At 36.0% G+C, this 25,267-nt stretch overlaps 1 protein-coding gene across 1 annotated transcript; it reads left to right on the top strand.

Annotated features, from left to right (window-relative positions):
• The first annotated feature begins 1,593 nt into the window (after nucleotides 1–1,593).
• LOC126976390 (probable peroxisomal acyl-coenzyme A oxidase 1) lies at nucleotides 1,594–23,805 on the top strand. The gene is made up of 13 exons (XM_050824698.1): nucleotides 1,594–1,762; nucleotides 3,656–3,812; nucleotides 6,803–6,971; nucleotides 10,788–10,911; nucleotides 11,785–12,029; nucleotides 15,547–15,707; nucleotides 16,821–16,983; nucleotides 17,291–17,481; nucleotides 19,073–19,216; nucleotides 20,541–20,646; nucleotides 21,260–21,412; nucleotides 22,528–22,644; nucleotides 23,589–23,805. Exons 1-13 carry the CDS (start codon nucleotides 1,639–1,641, stop codon nucleotides 23,730–23,732), a joined length of 1,998 nt encoding a protein of 665 aa, XP_050680655.1. The 5' UTR covers nucleotides 1,594–1,638; the 3' UTR covers nucleotides 23,733–23,805.
• Nucleotides 23,806–25,267: the final 1,462 nt, after the last annotated feature.

Genomic DNA, 25,267 nt, shown 5'->3' with positions numbered 1-25,267 from the left:
TGACGGCCCGCATCGTCCATATTTTTTTATTTTTTTATGGTGTGTATTGATTGATAAGTCTACTGTCTTCAATAACTCTTGTTATTATACTTAATAACTTACATTTAAGTACCTTTTTTTTCTAAATTTGTTTGCCTAAATATTTGGTTCGGCCGGACCATCGGTCCGGTTGGCGTGGGTGGACGCGTCGCACCAATTGGTCTGTCATCGTACTCGGTATAGTCCAGACGGTAATAATAATAATTTTAAGCAATTTGTACGGTACCATACCGCATCCGATGGTTCGGACGGACCAAATCCGACCATGTGTATAGGCTATTACTCGCCAGGGCGAAGCGCCCACCGACTGTACTAATCCGACCATGAGTTCAGGCTAGGAAAGGACAACCGTATGGCCATGAATAAACGGCTAAGGAGGATGTAAATAATCATTATTTATATACGGTACAGATACCACAGTAAATCGTCACATGTCTATATTAACGATTAAAACATAGCTAATGTGAAATACTTATATTAGCTTTTTTTTTATTTATTTATTTACATATATCTACTTACATTTATTTACTCACCAAACGTTACGTTTATCGGCGATAGGCGAGATGATATATTTATATACTTATTACCTAATATTATCTATTCTATATATATATGTAAGAGATTTCCACGTATATAATCACTCATCACGATATCTCTGGAACCATTAGAGCTAAAGACTTGAAATTTGGTAGGAATATTCTTTTCACCGAGTAGAGGTCAGCTAAGAAATTTTCCATAATTCCATCCGAGTTTTTTTTTATTATGAACAACGTCTGTTGGGTCAGCTAGTAATACATACTTAAGCTTTTTCTTAAGTAATCCAATCTTTATCTTGGGGGTCTGTCTTAATATGTCTAAATTATTAAATAGATAAGTTACCGTATATCTATCTGTACGTTTACCGTAATAATTTGATATTTTATTATTAATTAGTTTTGTTCCCTAGCCCTTCTAGTATTATATTTATTATGCAGAGTCTCTTTATACTTTTCACTATAGTAGTATTCTACGCCTATTAAATATTCTACTTTCTGTTCTATCGGTAGTATTTCACATATATAAAATAACTTATGGTACTCTTTTTTGCATGCTATTTTTACTTTATATATTTACTAGCTGACCCAGAAAACGTTGTATTGCCGATATTGAAATCGCGATACAAAAGTAACTGTTGATCGTAGATGGGTGAAAATTTGAAGTTGTATGTATTTTTTTATGCTGACTCATAATCAAACAAATTTAAAAAAATGTAAAAAAATTAAAAAAAAAATTGGCGTGGACCACCCTTAACATTTAGGGGGATGAAAAATAGATGTTATCCGATTCTCAGCCCTACCCAATATGCGCTCAAAATATATATATTAATAATGATATATTAGACTAGCTATATTCTCTAATAATTGTCAGAAACAATGCACTTTGCCCTCAATATATATTTATCTTCGAATAACAAACGCAAGATTCAAACAGAATCGTATTTGTAATCGTAACACGTACAAAAGCGGTAAGTATTATCTAATCATCGTACGCTGTCTCGATTATTCAATATTAGCTTATTCTGTGTTTTATATCAGTTGTGCCAGTGACATTCAAGTGAACATGACGTCAGTTAAAATAAATCCGGACTTACAAAAGGAGCGGGATTCGTGTACTTTTAACACCGAGGAGCTGACAAATTTTTTTGATGCTGGTGATAAATACACACGAAAGAGGCGCGAGCTGGGTAGGTAACCTGTTTTCATTATATAAATACATATTCTGTGTCAAGTTCTCATTGTGATGACATTATTATTAAAATAAACAATCTTCTGTGACTTGATATTTCATATTCTTTTCTTATAGCTTGTAAGATTGCATATATTGTTATCGAGTGATATGTAAACTTTAATACGTAGATAAATACATGTATATACTATCTGCGTACCCGACTTTCCAAACCAGTTTAGCCTAGACTGGTCTAGTTGCGCCTAATCTGTGTTATGACTAAACGCGAAGAAAAGTAATTCTTTTTTTATGAAAATAAGGGACGAGACGAGCAGGACGTTCAGCTGATGGTAATTGATACACCCTGCCGATTACAATGCAATGCCGCTCAGGATTCTTGAAAGACCCAAAAATTCTGAGCGGCGGCACTACAATTGCGCTCGTCACCTTGAGGCATAAGATGTTATGTCTCATTTGCCCAGTTATTTCACTACCTACGGCGCCCTTCAGACCTAAACACAGTAATGCTTACACATTACTGCTTCATGGAAGAAATAGGCGCCGCTGTGGTACCCAGCCGATATCCTGTGCAAAGCAGCCTCCCACTGCTAAATTCCAAACTTAAAAATATTTAACATTATCTTTGTTACTTACCTTACCTTTGTCTTTACAGGGAGAAATATTTTAAGCGTAAAAAAAGCTTAAACGCATTGAAAAGAGTATTTTTTCAATGCGTTTATTAATAAGACAGAATATAAATAAGTACAGTTCAGGATAAACTGGTTTGGCCCAGTCTATACTAGTTCTTTCTCGTCTAAAGAAGAAGCAGTGAAGGGGGGAAAGAGAGGGCATAACAGATATATTATGGCGTTAACAATCCTGATTTATATTCATATTAGACTCAACTAGTTTAGCTTAGACTAAATGGGTTGGTCCTAAGGTGGATAGGCGAAATTACTTTACCTAGTCTGTACCGATTATGCCTAAAGAATGAACTAATGTGGCATAGGAAAAATTAGTTTGTTCTATAATCGGGTTTGGCCGGTAACGTATAATATAACATAACGCCATCATTATAAGGCTAGCAATCTTTACAAAACACATTTCTGCTTCCAACTAGTTTTACCAGTGAGAATTAGCACTGGTACCGGCGCCTTTTTCAGCCGTGAAGTGCTAAACTTATTCACCCTTATTCATAATGGTCCGCTAACTTTAAACAGCCGCTTAGGAGTGTTTTTTCTCATTCTGACTTAGGTCAATAGAAGAAGACAGAGTGACAATTAGCAATGCTGTAAGTTAGCAGACTATTGTGAATAAGGGGGATTGTGTTTTGGTTTGTAAGGCGCTGTAGCTAGTGAAATTAGCCTTAACTCTGGCCTGCCACACACTCGACGAGTGGCATGAGAAGTAGCGTGGAGGTAGAAACGTAGGCAGTATGGCAACATTACTCGTCATGATGGACATTATGCTCCTCTTCGTGCCCACCGCTCTCTTTTTTGTCGGGTTTTTGAGCGCAAGTCAAATAACACATTATGTCTCAATGAAACGAGCACAATAACGATGCCACTCAGAGCTTTGCCTCTATCCTTTTATGCCTTTTTATAAATATATATCCATATCTCGAACAGCGACCAAGTAGCGGAAGACGTAGTTTTGGTAGGCCCTCCACAAGATGGACCGACGATCTTGGTCAAGATCGCCTTGATAGGTGGAATGAGGGCAGCGCAAGACCAATCGTCATGGCGATCTGTGGGATAGGCCTAGCAGTGGACGTCTTCCGGCTGAAATGATAATGATGATATCCCAATAAAATACATCATTGAAGTAGCTTAAACTACATCCCCTACATTCTTGTTGCGTGTAGAAAAAAAAGTTTTGCTAAATTAATTAATATTTATTCCTTAATCAACAGAAAATAAAATATTCAGCATAAAGGAACTCAAAGATGAAATTCCCGATGAGTATTTAAGCCACAAAGAAAAGTATGAGAATGCCCTGCGAAAAGCAGTCCTTTTGTTGAAGGCACTGAAGAAGATTGGATACAGCAGAAATTTTGAAGACGTACATAAGTAAGGCTAACTAAGTATACATTTTTTTGTTATCAGTAGAAATTTATTGACTAGAATATCTGGAAATGTAAAAACTTAATTGCCGAATAATATTTGTTTTACAAAAAGCATACTTAAAGTCTGTTTGCTCTACACTACATTGAAACAATCGGAAAATATAGTTATTTGTCTTTGTACGAAGTAATCTGTCTAATAAGTTCATCAAATAAATACCTAAATTGACAAAAGTGTTTCAAAGTGTCAGTGCACTATTGCCCAACTTGACACGTCGAGTTATCTGCACAAACATCATCATATGCTTATAATGGTGGGAACCCTGATGGACTCACACCACTAAGTATTTTTTCATAATCGGCAAAATAGAGAGTCATTAGTGCAGAGGATGTCTCGTTGATGAAACGTTCACTAATATTATAATCCTGGACTGTACAGGAGTGGCCACGACGAGCAAAAACCTGCGAACATCCCAGGAATGTATTGAACTTCTGAAATGAGCTGGGCTGGTTGAAGTAACTGGGTAACACTGCAAAGCAAAACGAACCCAAATAAGGGGTGTAATTGCGGTAACAAGAGCTCCGACACCATTGCCTATGATAAAAATCCCACGCTTAATAATAATATTGACAATTTTGTGGTAGTGTTGTTACTTATAAATTCATGATAAATTCAAATATCAATGAGCTGATAAACCATACTGATGAAAACTAATTACGAATAAATAAGAATTTATTTTATTGCTACAGTAATTGTAGGTGTTGTCAATACAAAAGTTTTTATTATAATCAAATGATAATTTAGATAATATTTTCATGTTTATTGCGTTGTTATCTTGACAAGGTGTTGCGTAATGTTATTTATTAGATAATACTGCTATTCAAACTGTAATTATAATAGGAAATAAGTATGACTAGGCTAACACAGCTGAAACTGCCCACAAAATGCTATATTTGGAGAGGATAAGGCTAATGAACGCATCGTCCGTTTTTTGCTAACCGCTTTCGTAGGGAAAAATTTAACTAGAAGAATGAACCACGAGGAAGGCTTGCCACTAAGGTAAACTTAATGCGATTGCATGAGACTACCAAAGTATTAGCAGAATGGTTTGATGTTAGCATAGCCTCAATATTGACCGATATGCGTTAGATCGGTAAAATAAAAGCTGGAAAAATCATTGCCCTATGATTTTACCCACCTACAAAGAGTGCATGCGTTGAAGATTGCCTTATCATGTTGAACCGCGACAGAAATGAAGCTGGGTGTGGGTGAATTGTGATTCAAATAGATTTAAGTCTAATAAGTCGAAGCGCTTATGAATCGTCAACAGTGGATTCTATACAATATTCGCAAGTGGAAATAGTAATGGCTGACTTTAGGTCAAGCGCAGCAACAATGCTCAAAAGCGAAGAGAGAATTGATGGCTGAACTGTCGATCTAACTGCGAGTTCCCAACTTGAAAAAAAAAGTGCAAAAAAATAAACTTAAGGTTGCCGGTGAGATAGTCTGCCTTATAATGAAGCAATAAGCTGAGAGTATATTGTGCAATAATAAAACTGACCTATACTTACAGTATTCATCTGTGGTCGGTAGCCAGGAAGTCCGACGATGTGCTTTCATTGAGCTCAAAACAATATTCTTTAGGGTCGTATCAGCGGCCTGGTATACATTAAACAGTAAAAGAGGCACACATTCATTTTTTTTATTCATAAGAAACATCAGTCGTTTACATAAAAGAATGATGAAGTACTGTTTAGAATAGGACCTTTTCTTAATTTACATCATCTGGAAATATCAACCGTTTAGGAAAATTTAAAGTTACAGCGACTCATTGTACAAAAAAAAATTGTCTGTAGAGTCGGCTTACGTATGATAACGTAATTCGAAAACGTTGATGAAAAATTGCATACTGTAATGAATTGAATTATTATCACTGAATTATAATTATTTTGTATAATAAAAAGAACGAGTTACAATTTATTCGATAAATTACCGTTTATTCGCACTTGCGTGTCTCTATCGCTTGTTCCGTGGTCTCGCAGAGTGCAACTCTGGGCTCAGGAGAACGTGCCATTGAGTCATGCTTTTATATGCCTGCAGCCGGTATTCATCATTTTTTCTTATAAAAATTAGTTATCAAGTCAAAATCTCAACCGTTTTGGACACATAACAGATAAAGCAAATGAATGTAGAAAAAAGTTATTTTGCTAGACTTGCAGTGTCTTTAAGAGGTCACGCTAACAGAGTTATTCCATACAAACATATTTCCCACTTTTTCTGCCTGGATAATGCTTTTAGAGTGGAGATTTTTTTGTCACAAAATCTAGATATGCTAAAGCTATGTCTGTACGTTATGTTTTTTTCAATCAACTAATGATATCAGAAATATTACTCTTCAAACATCGTAGAAAATGCCATTATTATACAGCCCTGTTCAGATGAATACGTAACAATTTTAAAAGGTTATTAAGAAAAAAGGAAAACGTACAGACATAGACTCGTTCTTCCTGAAAATATTGTATCAAAAATTTTTTAGGTAGGTTCGATATTCTAGGGGAAAACAAGAGAATACGAAACCTCTATTGAGTCAAAATTTTGTAGGTAAAATCAGTCTGAGCTGCATTTCGCTATCGTCCCTATCGCACTCTTCGGGGCAATGCTGGAGGTGAGGGGCGTTGGTTGGCCAGTCCGTAGTTTAAATGATGAGTTATGCACATAATATAAAGTGCATCACCCAGATTCTATGGGTTTTTACGTTTTACACTTACGCATGACCCGGGTCCCCTCTTAATCTCAAATTTGGAAATCTCAACCGTTTTGGACAATTTAAAGTTAAAGCGACTGATTGTAGAAAAAAGTGATTTTGCTAGATTTGTACTGTCTATTATACTTGATTTATATCACAAATTGAAATTTTGTTAGAATATGGCGCTGGTGCATTTGGAATTTTTCGTGTTAATTTAAGAAAAGTCATATCATCATCAGTCTCATTACAGATCATCCTTCCGTGAGTCAATCCACACTGGCATATTTAAAGATGGATCGCCGTTTATGTTGCAATATTCAATGTTTATTCCGACTCTGCAAGGAATGGCCGATGAAGAACAGAAGCGACGTTGGCTCAACAGAGCCATGAATTTTGAAATAATTGGCACGTATGCACAGGTGTGTTTACTTTTGTTAAATTAACTATTTAATATCGTTAATATATTGTGTTATGATTCATATGTATGAGCGTCGAGCGACAAGATGTATTCTTTTAAGTTATTGTACACTTTCCTACAAATGCTCTCCCAAACGCAAACAACCATTCACAGGGCGTACGACATCGCGTCGCGGTCTTGTCTCGCCGTCGCGTGGGTTTGATGAAAAAAAATTTTGAGTTTCAGTTCTAAGTATGGGGAACACCCATGCTTTATTTCTTTTTTTGTTTGAATATGTTAGTTCTTATAGTTTTGGAAAGTGGCTGTGACATACACGTATAGACAGGCAGACATGACGAATCTATAAGGGTAATTTACACGGCGGCTAACCAATCTTGGGGAGACAAAACTATGGAGTGCCGCGCCGTCCGTTAACTCTTCGTCAATCTTTTTGTATGTACCAACCCTAGCGCTCCGCCCAGACGTAGGTCTAAATTTCAACGAGACTGCTTAGTCTCGCTACTGATCTTTTACTTGTCCGTAGGTCACACTAAAAGTTTTGCGTAACTTAAAAAAGCAACATGTTATAACCAAAATATTATGTTTATTACTTGTCAAAATACTCTCCTTTACATTTTAAACATTTTTTCATGCGATCGAATCATTTCTTAAAACAGAAGGACCATAGATCTGAAGGTATGTTTTCTACGTGCTGATTGAACGCTATCACTGCCTCTTCGGAATTAGTAAAAGTGAAACCTCTCTGAAAATACAGAAATCACAGGGTGCTAGGCCGGGGCTATGTATAGAATGGTTGAAGAGTTGTACTTTTTCAGAAGCTAAAAATGACTTAGTTTTGTTGGCCGTGTGTGAAGAAGCGTTCTAATGATGTAGGAGAACGCGGCTTTTTGGTCGTCTTTCGCGAACATTTTTTAACACCCTAACTAAACAAATGGTAGAATACCACTTGGCATTAACACTCTTTTGATCTTCAAGTATAATTGTGCAGATGGAAAAAAATGCGATCATTTTTTTACCAAAGTTTCTCGCCTGCTTCACTTTTGTTGGTCTGTTCTCATTTTCCACCACCCATTCACAAGATTGCTGCTTTTTATCGGGCTAAAAACAATAAATCAACGCTTCGTCGTCCTGCGACAATGTCATAAACAGCATTAGAATGTCCATGGTCTTACTTCATTAGCATCTTTGAGCACCATTCCACGCGAGCCCGCTTCTACTTCGCTGTCAGTTCATGAGGGATCCAACGAGAACAAAGCTTTCTCGTTGGATCCCTCATGAACTGACAGCTTGCTCCGAACTTTCAATTCTCCGTGTAAAATTTTGGCTCATAACAATCCCCAATAGTCCTCGAATTGTCTCATAGGTAATCCACGCGTTTGCTTCAATTAGCCGCTTAACAGCAGCCACATTATTTTCGTTGACGGCAGTTGAAGGCATTGTTGAAGGCCGCCATTTCCAAAATTCGTCATGTAAAGAAACCCGACCTCTCTCAAATTCAGCAAACCATCGCCTCACGGTACTCAAGCAAGGTGCTTCTTTCCCAAAAACATTTACAACAAAACGAGCGTCACAGTCTTGCGGAGAGAGAGAACTTTTAAAATCATAAAAAATCATCGCTCTTAAATCTTTTCGACTTAATCAGACTTAATTCTATTTTCATTGCGTACGTAGAACTTTGATGTGTGATAAAAATAAATTGACAAATGATTTCCCGCCAATTGTTTTTTTTTTATTACTAAGAAGGTTGCAACGTGTCAAAAATTATAACATTCGAAATTCAAATAGTTCCGATTAGCTAGAATTGCAAAACTTTTAGTGTGCCCCATGTATTGTGGCTATGATGGTAACGCCCCATTCACAGTTGGTTGTCTCCAACGTAAATATTGTATGACGGCTACAATGTTGCAAGGTGAAGGTGGCAATTGTATTTAAATATAATAGTTAATAATACTTTACTAGCAAAAAATGTATATCCACACATTTACAGTTTACGCAGCCCCTCGTGTCGTCTTCGTTTAGTCTTCCCACGGTAATAAGCTTATGTTGCAAAGAAAATTTATATATTTTTTTTATCATGCTGTTATTCTTTCAAAATATGTAGTTATGTTGTTGTATTTATGTGTATTTATATGTTTAGATAGAGCCTCTTAGATAACCGATGAAAATAGGCCAAGTTTATTATTTAGTGCCCGTGACAAGCTTCGTTTTACACTCGATTTGTATGTCACTTTGTGTTAGATGCGTGCATTGCTCAAAATAAAGGTTTACTGTCAACCTCAATTATTTCGACGTTTTCATATCTGTCAAAGTATATCTAGATGTAACTATCTAAGATATAATTATATTCGTCCATATTATTATTTGATCCTCAATACCGCTCGCGTACGCGTACTGTATATATTTGTTATACGTATTAAGATTTGGCTACCGTTCATATTTGAAATATCACAAATTTTCCTTTGTTGAAAAGTCAGCCCGAGATTGGAATCCACAAATTAAACGTGAAAATGACCGCCGCTGAGCAGACATTTTATCAGTGGGGGGCTCCTTTGCACACGAAGCCGGCTAGATAATGGGTACGACAACGGCCGCGGCGCCTATTTCTGCCGTGAAGCAGTAATGTGTTAACATTGCTGTGTTTCGATCTGAAGGGCGTCGTAGGTAGTGAAATTACTGGGAAAATGAGACATAACATGTCTCAAGGTGACGAGCGCAATTGTAGTGCCGCTCAGAATTTTCGGGTTTTTCAAGAATCCTGAACGGCACTGCATTGTAATGGGTAGGGCGTATCAATTACCATCACCTAAACGTCATGCTCGTCTCGTCCCTTATTTAATAAAAAAATACATAGCTATGAGCGGTCATTTAGCAGAAGAGAACAGTATTAAGAGTACTTGGTGTGAAGTGGAAGAGCACTGTGAACGATCTCTCCTCTTTTTACTCCCTTTTAGGGGCACAGGACCTTAAGTCAAGTAACATAAATCTTAACATGGTCGATCTGTCTCACTCCCCGTAAAGGTATCGATATCGTAAGTACTTGCGGGGGCCTCTACAAAGTAGGCCAGCAAATAGGGACTCACGAGCGAGTTGTGACGCACGCGCGAGCTTTGTTGTCACTTATTCACAGGTCTGACCGATATTTTAAAAATGGAGATAAAAAAATAAAGCATATTAAAGGTCATTGCCATCCACATTTAAATTTTTAAGCTTCCAAAAGACGCTGAAACAATTTAATTTAAAGTGATTATTATTATACTGAAATAACCATTCATGATAGCTACCTATTTATTTACTGTACTTAATTTATGTAGGTTTGACTATGTCGTGGTCTACCAAAGCATACATTACTATCTGCAACTAATGTAGGTTTGACAACGACAGAATATTAATTAAAATTACGATATCATACCTATTTATATAATAGAAAAAACTGAGTTATTTTTATAAGATGACTTTATAATAGGCAGGTACAGTTTTAGGTAAACAAGTCGTAGTCGTCAGAAGAGGTAAGATTCACGCGATAGAAAGAGAGGCAACATCTAGGTGAATACAAATGTAGGTTAGTAACGCTGTGCGATCTGAGTTACACCTTATTATATGACCGCAAGAGTCCTATTATATCTTTAATTGATTTTGCGGAGTGAGAGTTCCGTACTTGGACTATTATAATATATTCTTTGACATGGCACTTATACTGTTGAACCACTGAAAGTTCTATCTTATGTGGGCTATAACTAATAGTTTTATGAGCACGCCTTATATGAAATTATTTCGAGTATGTTTGTGTTGGCGTAAAACAGTTAATTTTGTTTTCTAGACGGAACTTGGTCATGGCACTTTCATTCGGGGATTGGAAACGCAGGCAATTTATGATGAAAAGACTGAAGAATTTATATTGCACAGTCCTACACTAACTGCATACAAATGGTGGCCCGGAGGATGTAAGCATTTATTTATATTTTATAATTTGTGGTAATTAACGCAAACCTCTTCTTCTTTGGTCTTGAAATGAATCATGTGTAGCGTTCATAAACTGCCAAGAATGTCTGAAAAGGTTATTTGCCGTTGTATTTGAGCTATTTCTAATTTCTTCTCCGATTGCATATTTGTTAATTCGCACTTTATTGGGTAATAGTAGATTTTAATGTTTAAGAAGAGTTGTTTGACCTGATTCCTGCCGCCAAATTCCACCTTCGCACGACTTGCGACAGATGAGGATATCATCCCCACCTTCTGGATGTCTGGCGTTCCTTCACAGTGCGGTTTTTAAGGAACTTTCTTCCACTTACGACCAAGCTGTGAAATGAACTTCCCTGTGTGGTCTTTCCAGGACGATACGACATAGGTCCTTCAAAAAAAGCGCGTACTTTTTTTAAAAGGCCAGGCAAGAGATATTGGGCGGCGGTGAATATCTGTATGTACTCATTGTAAACAATTCAGTTAACCAACTGAGGTGAGCAAACGCGGAATACCGAATGCTCATTGTTCAGGTAATAATCACAACATTTCGTTAACAATTGTTATTGTGCCATTATTTTATCTCAAAGCGTTCGCTATTTACTAAGCATCTATGGGGTATACGCGTCTATGGTCTCATAAATGGCATATGATATTAAATCTTGGTGCAGAATGAGGATTATGATATGATTGTTGCAAATTGTAATCTGATTCAACATAACATAAGTATATGCGTTAAATTGGCTTGTTAGAAATGAGTAATTACTTCGACTTACAAAGGGTTCGATGACACATTACTTCGTGTCGAGGTTTTCTACTAGTTTAGTTCTAGACATACAACGATTTGTTTGTTTCAGTGGCTCATACAGCGAACTATTGTATTGTCATGGCTCAACTGATAATTAAGGGCAAAAACCACGGTATGCAGCCCTTCATCGTTCAGATCAGGGATGAGGAGACACACATGCCACTGCCAGGAATCAAAGTGGGAGAGATTGGTCCCAAACTTACATTCAGCGGAGTCAACAATGGTTTCTTGGGGTTTGAGCACGTGAGGATACCCCGGGAGAACATGCTAATGAAATACAACCAAGTACTTAAGGTACGTTAACAGAAAAACATGCTTAGATTTACTAAAAACACATAATATAATGAAGTCATCCGCAGGGCATTTGCCGCTCTTAATATACCAGATGTTTTAGAGCCAAATTGTATTTACCTGCCACGATGGTAAGCGTCCTGATGGAGTGACCCTGGTGGCTTGGGTACGGGAAAGGACGCTGGTGTGGGATTCAACTTTACACAAAAGTCTGGCTCCTTCTCATGTCCCAGTTACGTCAGTTGGTACTGGGGCTGCCGCTTCGACTGCCGAAGACAGCAAACGACGCAAATATGTTGGTCTCAGTGAGACAACCGTTTTGGTTGATACAGTTCGCAAAAGGGAACCAGAGACGCGGAAAAAGTACAAAGTACTATCTACGCGCCTCAATAGTGCTACTGAAAACCCAAGCGCTGGCAGATATTTCGGCCAACTAATTATCCAACGCGGAAATGCTGCCAGTATTCTTGGTACACTTTCCCCTAACAATTATTATCATAGTTTTATAAATATATTGACATAAACTTAAATGGCATGTTCACATGACTAATATAGAAAATAAAGAAAATCCTTTCCACTCGAGAAATTTAATATTTCCATTTATTTTGGAGCTAATCTCAATAAGAAATAAGATAAAATAGAAAACCGTAGGCAAAGGAGAGTTCTAATTTAGTCCTTGTATATATTGAATTGATACTAGAAACAATGTTGGAGTTATTGGAGACTTTTTTTTATTAAAATAAGGGATGAGACGAAAAGGACGTTCATCTGATGGTAATTGAAACGACCTGCCCATAAAAACGCAGTGCCGCTCAGGATTCTTCAAAAACCCAAATTACCCAGATTCTCAAATTTCGCTCGTTACATTGAGCAGTAAAATGTTCAATCTCATTTGCACTGTAATTTCACTAGCTACGGCGCCCTTCAGACCGAAACACAGTAATGTTTACACATTAATGCTTCACGGCAGAAATAGGCGCCGTTGTGGTACCCTGTGCAAAGGATCCTCCCACAGGTAATCTGTATCGAACACTCGTCGGGCAAGCTAATAGTAACCCTAGAAGACAACTACCAACCCTAGAATAGCTATGTGGTACAAGCCACCCGAAACAGTAATATAAAATATAACTCGGTCGTTCTCTTTTTGTGATCTGTGGTCAGTATTCATCAATAAAAAACCTTTCTTCTTCAGTCTTATTTTTTTTTATGGAATAGGAGGACAAACGAACGTACGGGTCACCTGGTGTTAAGTGATCACCGCCGCCCACACTCTCTTGCAACACCAGAGGAATCACAAGATCATTGCCGGCCTTTAAGGAAGGTGTGAGCGCTTTTCTTGAAGGTACCCATGTCGCATCGTCCTGGAAACACCGCACTAGGAAGCTCATTCCACAGCTTCGTAGTGCGAGGAAGAAAGCTCCTTGAAAACCGCACTGTGGAGGACCGCCACATATCCAGATGGTGGGGATGATATCGTAACTTGTGGCGTGTCGTGCGAAGGTGAAATTCGGCGGCAGGAATCAGGTTGAACAGCTCTTCGGAACACTCCCCGTGATAAATGCGGTAGAATACACACAATGAAGCGACGTCTCTACGCAACGCCATGTGAGCCAGCCGTTCACAGAGCGTGTAACAAAAAAATGTAACAGAATTATGGATATACGATATTAAAAGGATTGAGAAAAATATTTCGTGGTAATTTTTAAACAATTCTTGTTTGTGCGTTGTTCCCGCTAGTTTCAGAGACGGCTCAACTGATTTCGATGTGGTTGTTACTGTGTAGTAAGTTCTGGCTAACAAATTAACAATTATTGTCTTTGTTTCTATCTGTTCACATCACGTAGCGGAGGCGTAGTAAGGCAAAGCCACGTTGAAAATTTAGCTTAGTTATAGACTTTATTAAATACCTTAACACTTATACATTTTCGTATATGCAGTCCACTTATATCGAAGTAATGCTGGTATCACTGTTTTACGTTAGCATATGATAAGAGGCGCAAACAATGAGTAAACAATTGAAACAGCTTTGATAAGTCTTTTTATATTTATGATTAAATATCAATAATATTGATGTATTTGAGATTAAATTAAATATTTTGATAAGATATAAGAAGCTGTTTTTATTATTATATTTTAAAAGGTGACATCAACTCCTGACAATAACATCCCTGTTGGTCGATAAAGGCACCAATGAATTGATATAAAACAACTAGAAGTACCACAAATATCCTTTTCTTTAATTCTTTTATATATGTTTTACTAGCCCGAATAAGTGCTGTCAAAAATATTTTTACGTCAAGATAGTGTGACTTATTCGAGATACTTTGAGAGGGTATATCGAATACTCGTTTTAAATTGTAACTTTGATACCGTCAGCTGAAATTTGAAAAATCTTTGGGACAATCTCTGCGCGCTCTACTCTAAACATTGTCAATATTTAAAAAATGTAAACAATGAGTCATCGAACTTGTTTCAATACATTTGCAATATATCTTAATATATTTAAATTACGTGTCAAGTTTTTTTGTCCGCGATGGACTCCTAAACTAATGAACGGATTTTAATCGGGATTACTTCATGGAGTGCAGTTTAGTCCAACTTTGAGAGATATCCTATCTCTGTTATTTTTATTTCGATTTGGGACCCATTATTATTTTTATTTTCAATATTTATTTTGTATGGACATATTTTCTGTGAGAGAATTTATTGACGCACGGTTTGTTTCACAGCAGAACTGTGCTATGAAAGAATTTCATTATAACAACAAGGAGCATATGTTACGAAATAATTCTTGATGTTATGAAAAATTATTGACAAATACATAAAAAAAAAACAGTATTTTTTTTATTATCTACAGAACGTCTGTCGGGTCAGCTAGCATAATATACTATAATATTTTGCACTGCTTCTTATAAGCGTTAACACTGCGATAAACTTCTCTCCGTAAGCGACACTGACTCTATTTATAGAAGGCCTAAAAAAAATTTCAAATTCCAAATTTCTGTATTTGATAGTAAAAATATATATCGAAATTACTTATAATCTACTTATTAAAGTAATTTACAATTAAGCCTTATATATGTAGGTATCAGAAAACTTATTTCTACAACCCTATCTACGTGTTGAGGGATAAAACTTTATTATGCTTAAAAAACTAGTACATATGGTTTGTGGGGGAAAATCCAGGAAACTGGGAAAATCTGGCTATTTGCTATGTTATAGAAGGCCTGGTTCTAGTAGAAAACTCTATACCAAACCATAGGATGTAAGTTTCCTGGTTAGTAAGTTTCAGCGTATCGAATTCGCAAATCGTTATACGAGACCCTTAATTAGAATCAAAATAAGTTTGTCGACGTTCAGGAGAATGGTTTTAACGAACAATTATATGTTACGTGGTCATTGCCCAAATTAATCCGTGAACACCGAGTTGACACAAGAGGACTGAGATAGTGTTATAGGTCACCTATGAAGATCTCCCATAATATATCTCTGTATAGTTAAAATGTGTTTTATGTTTCAGGATGGCACGTTCAAATCAAATCCAAACAGCAAGTTAACGTACGGGACCATGGTGTACGTTCGGGTAACCATCGTGTTCGGAGCTGCCACGCAGCTCGCAAGGGCTGTCACCATCGCGGTTCGGTATTCAGCAGTCAGGCGACAATCCCGGCCAAAACCCAAGTTTGTACAGAAACGACATTTCCAGCATCCCTTTTGTTACATACATTATAGCTTAATTATAATAGTAATAAAGCCTTTATTACAGTTAACAAAACATAATATTTACTAACTAATACACACAATATAATAAACATTTTAATTAATTAGCATAACTTATATAATTTAAATATAATTATGAACTTTATTATCAATTATATGCAGTAATTACAGTTTTAATCAGTCTGTGTCCTCTTTCTGTTAACTGTTTGTCCTTCGACAAAAGCCTACTCGAAGGTCTTCCATTCTTTCCGGTTCCTTGTTATTCTAGTCCATAGTGGTCCTCTTATCTGTTTCAGTTTATTCTCCCATCGTACGAACTGTCTTCCTCTATTCCTCTTATCTCCTCTGGGGTACCATTCAGTTATTGCTCTAGTCCATTTTAACCTTTTGTAACCCTTCTGTTGAATTATTTTCCGTTGAATTCTTAGTAGCTATCACTTGTCCGAGATAAATATACTCTTCTACATATTCTATGGGTTCGTTATTGTAATTTTATCAGAATTTTTCATTATTTTCCTGTTTTCGGTGTTCATAGAGAGCCTAGCTCTTAACGCTTTCTTCTGCTAATTGCTGAAGCATAATCCCAATTTTTTTATAATTTTCAGATAATAGTATCAAATCGTCTGCGAAGCGTAGATAGTTTAGGTATTCTCCATTTATTTTCATGCCATATTCCTCCCAATTCATTTAACGTTAATTATAGCTTGAAGGAAACGAAACATAGATGTATAAAGTTCACTGAATTTTTTTAAGTATAAATAAACTGCAGGAATACGTCAACGATTCAGTCCATTTAAACTGCGCACAGATTTGCAATGACGCTCGCACTTCAGAGCTTTAACAATAAGAATGTCATTCGAAAATGTCGCGAAGTAGTTCAATAAGGTTTGGCCTAACGTCTTAACATTTAATCAGTCCTTCCACTCAGACCCCTCCGGTAACATTTCGGAGGACACTAGGCGTCTAGCGTCAATATATAGCACCGCACCGAATAACAATACAAATATACAAACGTTTTTGTCACAGCGAAGACTGAACTTACTCATCGAATAGACTCGTCCAATTATGTTCCAGTGAACCAGAACCCCAGATCTTGGACTACGCCACGCAGCAACACAAACTGTTTATTGGTATTGCCACCAGCCACGCGTACACCTTGCTAGCATACTGGCTGTGGGATATCTACACCAGTTTCAAAAAGGATTTGGAGTCAGGCAACTTGGATAGATTACCCGAGGTAATGCTTATGCACTAAATAATTTTATTTTGAAATGTCATTTATTTATAAGTCGGTGAATATTTTGCAGTATTAGGGTTGAATACATTTTGTGGCAGAAACTAATGTGATTGCAATCCTGTTGGAACTTGGCTCACACAATTAGTTCTACTGCTTTAAACAATCTCAGATTACTAAATGCCGAAATCAATTTGTAAACCATTTCAGGTTTAAACTTCGAATATAGCGATCTCATGTGTCACTGTTACTGCAGGTTATGTATCTGATGTCCGCAATATACTGAACTGATTGAACATTTCTTCCGCAGTTACATTCGCTGACTTGTGTCCTGAAGGTGGTCAGTTCAAAAGACTGCACCCGACTGGTTGAACAATGCCGTATGTCTTGCGGTGGTCACGGCTTCATGATGTCGTCGAGCTTGCCACAGATATACGGACTAGCTACTGCTGCTTGCACCTACGAGGGAGAGAATACCGTGTTACTGTTGCAAACTGCAAGGTATATAAATAAATAAATTTAAGATGTCTGTTGTGAGCAGGGGCGTGCATTGGTTTTCTAGCAAAGTAGGCACTGTGAATCCAATTAATCGTAGTTGAGCTTTGAATTAGCAAAGATTGCTTACCGTAGGAATTTAGTATCTAGAGTAAGAAAAATTTTTATGAGTGAGTGTTCAATAGAAGTTTGATAATAAAATAACGGAAACAAATGAAACTAAATTCACTTTAACACTAGTTCTATATTTATTTAGGTTCATAACGAGGTAGGCACTGCCTAATTGCCTATATGATATGCACGTCTCTGGTTGTGAGTATGAAATGTGTAAAGGAGACTTATCACATTTAATACTAACTTGGGCCCAAATGCTTTTCATTCGTTAGCCGAAGCCTTTGGTTTCTGGTCCTAAAAATTAATGGTCACATTTACTAGCATCGCTATTTTCTTTACGTGAATTACGTATTTAAATTTATTTTGAAGCTGTTAGTCGTTACTTATCTATCATCTAAATAGAAAACTTAATTATAACACACTTCATCGATTTTATTGACAAGAAAAACTGTATTCTATTGTCAGAATTAAAAAAAATAATACTCAATTCGGAAATCAAACGGCTATATCAAATGTCCCGCAAGTCATCCAATTTAAACTAGATTATTAATTGTGGCATTACGTTTAATGAAGTGTAGAAAACAATCTACAGCATACGATTGAAGATCTAAGAGTAGCCATAGAGGCAGTTTTGAACACAAAATCACCTAAAGATAGAGAACGCAATAATGAAATCGTACCCTGAACGAGTTCATTGTTGTATTGAAATAATGTTTGTCATTTCGAATAGCTACTTAATTAAATTAAAGAATATGAAAAAGAATGCATTTAATTCATTTTAGATTTAATTTTCACTGTTATTAGGACAGTTTTACACTGTACACTATTGTCATTGCATGGCGTTGTATTCAAAACGCGGTCGAAACACAACTGAACGAAAACTCTGCCTAACAAACGCCAAGGCAGAGTTTTGCTTCAAACAGTTTTTGAGTATGATAATAGTTGTTTATTGTACGCCAATGTCGACAAGTGAAAATTTATTAAACTTATGTACCTATAAACTAATCTTAAATAACTGAAATTGAAAAGTGTTTAACAATAGGTACATACATTGTAAGAAAATAATTTACTCGTATGTTTTCATTGTGATTACGTATTCAAAAGTAACATAAAACCTTTGGTGCAATTGGTAGAACTGATGACTCTCACCACGGTGCCCCAATCGATCCTCTCCCACGGTGTTTTCGGTTTTCGAATTTGTATGATTTTTAGTATGGGCCGCGGTTATCACATACGATCATACAATCCATATCATGCTCGTTTGTCCACCTCTTCCATAAAAAAACTTTTTACTCCCAAGAACATACAAAGACATTATCAATTTATTGTAACAGTAGGTACTTATTTGAATCCACAAAGGTAATAATATAATAAAAGAAGAACAAAAAATCTCTCAAAAATATTATAACCATATTCAATTTTGTCTTTACTAATTATTGTAATAGAAATGAAACAGTTTTGTTTGAAATATTGAAATTAACAGGTCAATGGTAAAAGCGTTGGATCAAGCAACGAAGGGTAAACCTCTAAGTCCGACAATGGCGTACCTCGGAGAAAGATCAGTGACAACAAAATGGGAGAATTCGGTTGACGGCATCGTGAAAAGTTTCCAGAAGGTCTCAATAGGGTATGTAAAAATAAAATATCTTCATTTCTTCCAAGTATTGAAACACCACTTGCTTTGAAACACCAGCGATAGCAGGGGCTGAAAAAATTATATGCTGCCCAATCATTCAGAGAAATCATGCCTCGAGTAAAGGAAGATGGTGAGAATGGACCCACATAGTTTAAAAATAAAGCAGCACCGTGCAAGTACTAGTTTATATTGATTATAAACTTAAGTTTATACGATGTTTATACAAAAAAAATTGAGGCGCCAAGACCACCTTCGCACGACACGCCACAAGTTAGGTTATCATCCTCACCATCTGGATGTGTGGCGGTCCTCCACAGTGCGGTATTCAAGGAGCTTTCTTCCACGTACTACAAAGCTGTGGAATGAACTTCCTTGTGCGGTGTTTCCGGGACGATACGACATGGGTACCTTCAAAAAAGCGCGTACACCTTCCTTAAAGGCCGGCAACGCTCCTGTGATTCCTCTGGTGTTGCAAAAGATTGTGGGCGGTGGTGATCACTTAACAACAGGTGACCCGTACGCTAGTTTGTCCTCCTATTCCATAAAAAAAAATGGGAGTCAAAAGAAATAAATTATTATAATTTATTAAAAAATAAGTCATCTTGCACTTACGCAACGTTATGCGCAATTGACATCTACATTTTTTGACATGACAGTAATTTTTTAAATGGATGTTCCGACACGATCAACCTATCTATACCTACTCAAATCAGTAATTCAGTTTAACAATAAAATTCAATATGATTATTATCGTTTTTTGATACTAAAATTAGTAGGTAAATAAAAGTCTTTAAAAGATTTGATACCTGCTTGAAAAAATAATGAATTGTGAATCCTCAATTATTAGCTGCTGGCCAATCTTCCACATAATATATATTATTTAATTATATTTTAGCAGACAGTAATCAGGCAAAGACATAAGATATAAATTATTGATTGAATATTAAATATTGATTAATACTTTTAGGTTTATCTTTTATCTCCCACTTTTTTAGACTTACTTACGATTTGCTTTTTCCTTAGTTTTGGTACGTTCTACAATTATTAATAATTTTCCATGAAGTACGCCACTTCTTTCAGTGGATCCCAAAATACATCCATTCTCGCCATCCTCCTTTAATGCTATATTATATGCTATAAATTATGCTATTTATGCCCATTAAAACTATATTCTTTTGCATCTTATTACTATGTATTGCCCACAGAACAGGTAATCTCCCTAAATTGTTCTGTGGTATTTATTACCTTATAATGATGCTTAATAAAGCGTTGCATTAATACTAGATATAAATAATTAAGGTTTTCTTTTCTTTAGAAAACTAAGGGCTGCTGTCTCCAGTCTGAAGCAATATGAGAGGAGTGGCCTTTCTCCAGAAGACGCATGGAATAAGAGCTCTGTACAACTAATTTCAGCAGCTGAGGTAGGGCGCTAGTTTTAGCGGGGTGTAGTTTACTAAGCGTAAATAACTTAAAAAGGTCCTACTCTTCTTAATAGTAATAATGGAGTAGTCGTCTACGCCCATGGCCGTCCATTCTTAGTTTTAATGAAAAGAAAGCGCGTACCGAAATCATATTCACCCGTTCTAAACCATCAGTTGTATATTTAGGTTAAATCCCGGGGATGGTAGGATCTATATATGTATTTTGAGAAATGTGGGAGCGAAAATAAATAAATTCATTTGATAAAATATTATTGAACACTTATTTTAGTATTAAATATCTCAATCCCTGTCATGGCCTTTTTCTTGTGACAGTAGATCAGAATAAAATAGGTAATAGCAAAAAGGAGTTACAAATTTTTCCAAAAATTGAGTTTTTGATAGATACTCGAGTTTTAGTGAAACGGAGATGTAATTTTTTTTTAATAGCACGCTTCTTGATAGAACTGGAAATTGCTATTTCTCTACAAATACGCCAATTCATCGCATATGAACAATCGACAACGCTTTAGCGTATTACACTAAATAGAACTTTGGCAGAAAATGTTCCACGTGTATAACTTGTAATTGTTTTATCAATTGTTAATATTTACAGGCACACGGACGTGCGGTAGTTATGTCGGTGTATAAGTCTGAGATAGACAAATACGCATCGACTGTATCCACCGGACTGAAGACTGTCCTCTACCAATTAGTAGAGCTGTATGCTATCTATATGGTATTGCAAAAAATGGGAGACATGCTATTGGTAAGCATATAAATATAATATACAAGACAGATTAATAAGAGCATAATATTATTTTTGTAGACTCCTTACTGTAATTATTTAGGTTGTCTCTCCGCTTGGTTCTAGACGAAGCCATCCCGCTCAAGGTCACACGTGACGAGTGTAGGTACCTTTATTAGATTTGGCTTGACACCGACTTCAAAGCTAACAATATGTAGCACATATGAATAATAGTATTTTATTAATATTAAAGGTAAAGGTTTGCATAAGAGGTGTGTTAAATTAAATTTTTAGTTATTTGATACTTTAGTTTAAATTTTTGGAGTCGGTTTTATTAAACGTAGTTTTTTTTTTTAATTTTTTTACGTTTTAGTGTCAGTTAATAATAATATATAATTAACCTGCATGAAAACTCCAAAAAAAGCCGTACACAGAAAACGGTTATGTCATCCAGGTAGACAAACATTTTCATATAAATGTTCATAAAGTGAAAACTACTGGGCCAAACTATGTAAATTTTTTATGAGACCAAATGGCATCTATTTTGCATCGAACAAAAGAAGAATTACGTAAATTGGATCATAAATCTCAGAGTAATCGGTGTACATACATAAAAAAAAAATACCAATCGAATTGATAACCTCTTTCTTTTGGATGTCGCTTAAAAATGGTTCGTCAAACACATAGTTAAGCTGCTTAAGCGACATGGAAAACGTCTATCTACTTTATCTTAGGATATCTTATATTTAAAAAATACGTAAAGCAAATAATGAAGGTTTGGTGAACAACCATATGCACAAACTCATTTAATAATTCAACGTACGCAATGATCGATGAATTTGCCAGAAATTGTGATGTAGGTACATGATATTCTCAATATTAGTAACATATGTTTCAACTCAGTAAACTACTCTGTTACCCCGAATTATAAAATGGATTTTGTTGATATATTGGAAGAATATACATAAACATGTATATTTTCTACAGGGTTCTACAAATATACAAAAACCATCGACTTTCGATAAGTGATTGTAAGCTATAACTTTGAATTAAATTTGCCATTATTTACAAAGTCTAAATCAATGCGATAAGCAGCAAATTAGCTGGGCTTATAAAAAATGTTAAATATTTTTCAGTATGGAAACCTTACCGAAGCAGATGTAACTGTATTACAGAGAAGATATGAAGAGCTGTTGGAATTGTTGCGACCGAATGCTGTAGGATTAGTTGACGCTTTTGATTTTAGGGACGAGGTAATAATACCAGTTTTTTATTTCCTTCTAGAGAAGTAAATGACAAACAAAATTGTTATCTTTACTTGCCTCTGATAATGTTCTTGTTTCTCCAAAAAGCTTGAGGCACTTACTAAGGCGAGACAGTACTTCACTTCAAGCCACTGCCTGCAAGTAATTATGTATACTTCAAAGCGCATATTCGTCCTCACATAAACTGTACTAGCCTTTGCGCTGGTGCTCCCCAGTACCAGCTTTTTACATTTGATCGCATACAACGAAGAGCGGCTCGAATTATCGACGATAAAGTCATCTCCGTTCGGCTTAAAGCTTTGGCGTTGAATAGAAATGTGGGTTCTCTCTGCATCTTTTACCGCTAATATCACGGGGAGTGTTTAGAGGAGTTGTTGACGGCAAAATTCCATCTGCATCGCTTTCGTGATTGAAAGGCCGGTATGCATCTCTTGACCTCAGCTGCTTCGGATGTCCATAGGTGGTTGACACTTCCCGACACGTAAGCCCCCGGAATGTCGGTTAAAAGAATGGCAGACAAAACAATTCAAAACTACACGATTGAAGAGGTTTGTAGCTTAAAAAACTTGTAGTTAATGAGTAAAAGACCAAAGTTACGCCATCGTTATAAAATAATAGGATTTATGGTCCATTTACTCCTATTTTCGACCTAATGATAAATAGAAAAGTGAAATTGGGAGGTAGTAGTCACATTCAAAGACCACCTGGGGTTCTCCGGAAGACCAGCGCTGATCATATGCTTAGGTCAATCCAATTCTGTATGTTAATATAAATTAATAAATAAGTCTACTTGTATACTTTAAGTTGCAGAATAAATTATTTTCTATGTTTCTTTTTTCTATTTGAAATAACTGAAGATTGAAAACATTTGTTTAGAAGTTTCGCCTTCTTCAGAAGTTCTTCTTTTTATGGATTAATGAATGTATTTTCAGGTTTTAAGTTCGACACTAGGCTCGTATGACGGGTTTGCCTACGAACGTCTGATGGAAGAGGCTATGAAGAGTCCCCTCAATGCTGAACCAGTGAACCAAAGTTTTGAAAAATACATGAAGCCTTTGATGAAGGGCAAACTGTGATTATTTTGATATAGTTAATTGTTGTTTGTTTCTTTATACATATTTTTTATAATAAATATTTATTCTTGCTTTTTATTCTCTTTCACGATAAACCAACGGTCTTTATTATTGCTATTTAAAGCTTAGCTTATACTATATTATATTATTATACTAGGCTTATACTATTACCCCCTTATTCATAATAGTCTGCTAACTATAGCATTGCTAATTCTCACTCTGTCTTCTTCTATTGACCTAAGTCAGAATGAGAAAAAACACTCCTTAGCGGCTGTTTAAAGTTAGCGGACCATTATGAATAAGGGGGTTAGTATATTAATTTTACATTATATGTAATTTCGAAAAATAAAAATAAGAACATTTTATGGAGAAATGTTTACAAATGAAAATAAATATAATAATGAAGGAAATAAGATTTTGGTATTATTAGTGAAGGTTGAATACCAAGAAATAGGTCTGTTGAAATTGACACTTCAATGTATTTACTGTATTCAATACCTCAGCCACCTCAAGTGGTTCTACTGCAATGGAAGAAGTGCTAAGGAAATGGACAAGTGAGAATATTTGACAATGAAACGGCGTGGCCAGTTAGATTATTTATTTTCATAGTTTTATATCCTATGGTATATTGTTATGGGGCAGTGCAGTCAATATCAATACCATCTTTGTGCTGCAGAAGAAGACGATTCGCGCTAGTTATAACCCAGGAAGAGAGGTCTTAAAGGAAGAGAAAAATTAATAAAATATACATTTTAACTGTTGCCTCTTAATAAATTCTTGATAATGTTATATATGCACAAGGATACATAAGTGAATTTTCTAAAAACTGACTCATAATCAAAATGTTGACAGCAGGTACACTTGTAATGCCTACTACTTGGCTAACTCGGGTTAGTAACTCTTTTGTGGGACGATGTGTATATGCCTTTACAACATGGTCCGAGAAAATGTTCAAAACAAATCTGTTACGAAATTTAAAATAATTGTTAAAAGATGTTGATGTGGTTCACATTACCCATAATATATGAGTAAATTTAATAACTGGTTGCAGACATAATAATTAATTATGTTAAGGATGGATGATGTAAGTATTCTTTTATCAATCAACACACACTTCTATTTACCTAGGTAACACTGAAAATATTTAGAAAATGAAAAACGGCTTAATGTAGAAAGTTGCCAATACTTTTATTGTTTTTCGAAGTAATCTCAGTTCCTCTCTACACATCGTCGCATTCAATGGAACCACTGAGAAAAGCAGTGGGCCAATTCTTCCTTAGGGGTCAGTGATGTTATGCGGAGTGCGCTTCAGCATTGTGGTGGTGAAGACAAAAGGCAAACAGCGATTGACATACCAGTCTGCAGTAACTGTCCTTCCATCTTCTAGCATAACTGTGGCGACATGACCTTTCCGACCAAAGAATGAGGCAATCATCTTTTTTTCTTTACTTCTCCCTTTCTTTAGCTTAGGCCAACTAAGGAATCCTCGAAAGGAAACACCCACTGAGCTGATTGTATTTTGGTTTCGGGTTCGTAAC

Source organism: Leptidea sinapis, chromosome 40 (genome assembly GCF_905404315.1).
Source record: "Leptidea sinapis chromosome 40, ilLepSina1.1, whole genome shotgun sequence".
Lineage (NCBI taxonomy): Eukaryota > Metazoa > Arthropoda > Insecta > Lepidoptera > Pieridae > Leptidea > Leptidea sinapis.
This window is presented reverse-complemented; position numbering and strand designations above follow the sequence as displayed.